This window comes from Enhydra lutris, unplaced genomic scaffold (genome assembly GCF_002288905.1).
Source record: "Enhydra lutris kenyoni isolate GAN:26980312 unplaced genomic scaffold, ASM228890v2 scaffoldscaffold75, whole genome shotgun sequence".
NCBI classification, from domain to species: domain Eukaryota; kingdom Metazoa; phylum Chordata; class Mammalia; order Carnivora; family Mustelidae; genus Enhydra; species Enhydra lutris.
In genome coordinates this window covers 379,084-382,835 of record NW_019154159.1, presented here as the reverse complement: position 1 = coordinate 382,835, position 3,752 = coordinate 379,084, and the positions used below count along the sequence as shown (strand labels likewise).

The following is a 3,752-nucleotide window of genomic DNA, read 5'->3' as shown; positions in this document are numbered from 1 at the left end:
TTTTAAGATTTTATTTATTTATTTGACAGAAATCACAAGTAGGCAGAGAGGCAGGCAGAGAGAGAGGAGGAAGCAGGCTCCCCGCTGAGCAGAGAGCCCAAGGCAGGGCTCGATCCCAGGACCCTGGGATCATGACCTGAGCCAGAGGCAGAGGCTTTAACCCACTGAGCCACCCAGGCGCCCCTACATACCAGTTTCTGATGTTCTTCTGCTATATGAAATCCACACATAGGGGTGCCTGGGTGGCTTGGTCAGTTAAGCTTCCGACTCTCGGTTTTGGCTCAGGTCATGATTTCAAGAGTTCCAGGTCAGGTCTGTGCTCAGCAGGGAGTCTGCTTGAGATTCTCTCCCTCTGCTTCTCTCCCTACTTGAAGACGCTCTCTCTTAAATAAATAAATAAATAAATCTTTTTTTTTTTTTTTTAAAGCATGCATGTTTCCAAATGAAAGTAGTTTTTTGGCATTCTTATGATCTCTCTCCTAGAGAAAACTATGATGAGAACTCTAGGCCATAGGAATAAGGAACGTACTGTGTGAATTTTCTGTTGCTCATAGACCAATTTTAACTTCTGCTTTTCCATGTGAGCAGGTTGGCTACTCTCCCTGAGAAACCCCCTGCTATCGACTGGGCTTACTATAAGGCCAATGTGGCGAAGGCTGGCTTGGTCGATGACTTTGAGAAGAAGGTGAGACTCAGGCAGCTAAAGCACTGGTCTCATAGTGTGGCTTGCGAGTGCGGAGCAGAACAGTAGCGGTTAGAGATGCAGGATGACAGCATGGAAACAAGGGTGCTGTTAGCAGTCCGAGCCCAAAGGAAGTTCGGGAAAGATGGGTGTAGATATATGGTAAATATGTGCAGAGAATTCAGGGTCTTCACTTAGCAAGTTTCCTATCCAAAGAAACAGTTTAGTATGTTATTAATCAGGGAGACAGAGGGCTGTGGATTTAAGTGTTTCCATTCCAACACTTCCTCAGTTGTTTTTTTTAGCCCTTCACCTGTCTCCCTTACATCTTTTCTACCCTTTCACTGTTTTCTTCCTTTCTCTTCTCACTTTTGACTCTGTCTTTTGGCTAAATTTCTCGTCCACCTAGCCTCCTCTGACATTTACATGTTGAACCTCAGCATCCACTATTTATTTATTCATTGGACACATGGCTTTTCGAAGGCCTACTCTGCGCCTGGTAAAGTGTTCTGTGCTGGGGCCATGGGGCCAAGCAGTCTTCTAAGGAGACCTATCTTCGTCACCATTATATAAACGTTACTTCTGCCAGGTAGTCCATTAGGGTTTCATTTGAAAGAGAAATCCGTTTCTTCAGAACTACAAGTTTCTAGGAGGCCATTTTTTAGGTCCTCTATTCCACCTGTCCTTTTCAGACGAAGAAACTGAAATTCATGGTAATAAAGAATTGTCTAGTTAGTGACAGGACTAAGAACGTTCAGCTCCTGTTCTCAGGCTAATATTCTTTTCACTGCAATACTTCAGATGCATACTGGTTTCCTCTCGGGATAGAGAGTGTGTTTTTGTCTGTAAGGATGGGAGTCTTGGAGCCCTTTCTTTGGACTCCCAGATACATTAATAACAACTGTTCCTGTGTTTGTAGTTCAATGCCCTGAAGATTCCTGTGCCAGAGGATAAATACACTGTTCAGGTGGACGCTGAAGAAAAAGAAGATGTAAGTAGTTGAGACTATTCTTTATTCTAAAACTGTATTTCCTAATGGCTCTGTATTTCTTAGAAGTTAGGTTAAGGTAGAGGGAATTAAAAGGAGTAATAAAATAAAACTCTAGAAAATGCAAGTAATCTATGGCGGCAGTGCTTGAGTAGTTGGCTGGGAATGGGAGGCAGGGGGCTGATAAATTTGTTCACTGTCTTGATGGTGGTGATGGTTTCACAGGTGGATACATATATCAGAACTTCTCCAGTAGCATTTTTTCAGTATTTGTATCTTATTGTAGGCCACTTAAAACTTCAACAATGCTGTTAAAAATAAGGAGTCAGAATTGGGTAGGGACATTATCCAAGGTAGTATTCAGACACCTAACCATTTGCTTGAAAGTCTGAAAGCCAAATGTGGGAAGCCAGGTGGCTCCACCAAAGGGAAGTCAGGCTAGGTGGTCAGGCGGCTTGTCCTGACATTCACTAACCGGCCCCTGTGAAACACAGGCATCTCGTAGGTTGTCTCGATGAGTAACTTGCTGACGAATGACGAACCCTGGTCCTGCTATCATTAGCTAGCTCTCCTGTAGGGGGCTCTTTGTGAATTCAGGAAAAGCTGTCATGTGCCTCACAAAGCAAGGACCCCCCAGGCATCGGGGCGGCCCTGTGTTCTCCATACAGAGTGGGAAAGCCAGGTGGGCTCTGGGACTTCTGTTTTGGGAGCCTCAGGGTCAGGACACTACAACTTGGTTTCAAAACAGAATGTCTCTCTTCTCTTTTTAAGGTGAAAAGTTGTGCTGAGTTTTTGTCTCTCTCAAAGGCCAGGATTGTGGAATACGAAAAACAGGTAAGGATCAGCCTTGGCCTTTGCTTGTAAGATGTTTTCTCTCCCTCATGGCCACACATCTGTCACCTAGTGGCAGTAACCTACCTCGGATTCTTTTTTGCATCTCTGTGGCCCCGTTTACCTTAACACAATCCCCCTCTTTGCAGCTGGAGAAGCTAAGGAACATAATTCCATTTGATCAGATGACCATTGAGGACCTGAATGAAGCCTTCCCAGAAACCAAATTAGACAAGAAGAAGTATCCCTACTGGCCTCACAAGCCAATCGAAAACTTATAAACTTGAGGTGGGGAGAGAGCTCTGGCCCTCGTATTATAAACGCTGGACATTAAAAATAATGGATACAGTGCTGTGTGTCTGCTCCTTTGCAGCTGAGACAGTTACGACTCGGAGATGCCACCACTGCAAGTGGACTTTTTGTTAAGATGGAAAGCTGAGCCTGCAGCTGTGTGCTGGTCTAGTTACCTAACGGTTAGGGTGTACAGGAGCCAGGTAGCCCCCAGGGCTGCTGAAATCTTTTTTAAAAAATTTTATTTATTTGACAGAGACACAGCAAGAGAGGGAACACAAGCAGGAGGAGTGGGGGAGGGAGAAGCAGGCTCCCCGCTGAGCAGAGAGCCTGAAGTGGGGCATGATGCCAGGACCCTGGGATCATGACCTGAGCGGAAGGCAGACACTTAAAGACTGAGCCACCCAGGCGCCCCGGGCTGCTGAAATCTTAACAAATTGCAGTAGGGCTGATGACTGCATTTCACTGGAGTATGTTAAGAGGAATCATCTAATTCCCTTGAACTTCCTCTTTGCTTTCAAACCACTGGTTCCTAAGTGGGGCTCCCTTGTACTCGTCCATAAGTCAGTCGCAGGGACAGACGGCCCAAATTGCAGATGTGACAGCCGGGCAAGTCGCAGCAGGGATCTCCTTTTCTGTGCTTCAGCTGCTCAGCATAAATGTGTAAAACGAAATTTTGTCACAGGCTTAAAATGGTTACAGCTTTGTATTCGAACACGGAAAATTATTTCAATTCCATCATTTCATTTAAGAAATTCCTGCTGTTGATCCTAGTTGGCAGGACTCCAGAGCAGTGGCAACAAGTACAGGAGGTATAAGGTAAGGTGAGGTGCAGGCACCCAGCTGACCCAGTGGGTAGACGGCATGTGACTTTGTATCTTGGGGTCACAAGTTTGAGCCCCACATTGGGTGTAGAGATGACTTAAAAAAAAAAATTGGGGCGCCTGGATGGCTCAGTGG

General features: G+C 45.5%; 1 protein-coding gene across 1 annotated transcript in view; it reads left to right on the top strand.

The window, feature by feature from the left end:
• The window catches only part of LOC111160337 (ATP synthase, H+ transporting, mitochondrial Fo complex subunit D), a 4,834-nt gene extending 1,983 nt beyond the window's left edge, over nucleotides 1–2,851 (top strand). Inside the window, exons 3-6 of the mRNA XM_022523377.1 lie at nucleotides 589–685; nucleotides 1,602–1,673; nucleotides 2,442–2,504; nucleotides 2,651–2,851. Coding sequence (XP_022379085.1) covers nucleotides 589–685; nucleotides 1,602–1,673; nucleotides 2,442–2,504; nucleotides 2,651–2,782 — 364 coding nt within the window. The 3' untranslated portion in view covers nucleotides 2,783–2,851. The remainder of the gene's footprint in view (nucleotides 1–588; nucleotides 686–1,601; nucleotides 1,674–2,441; nucleotides 2,505–2,650) is intronic.
• Nucleotides 2,852–3,752: the final 901 nt, after the last annotated feature.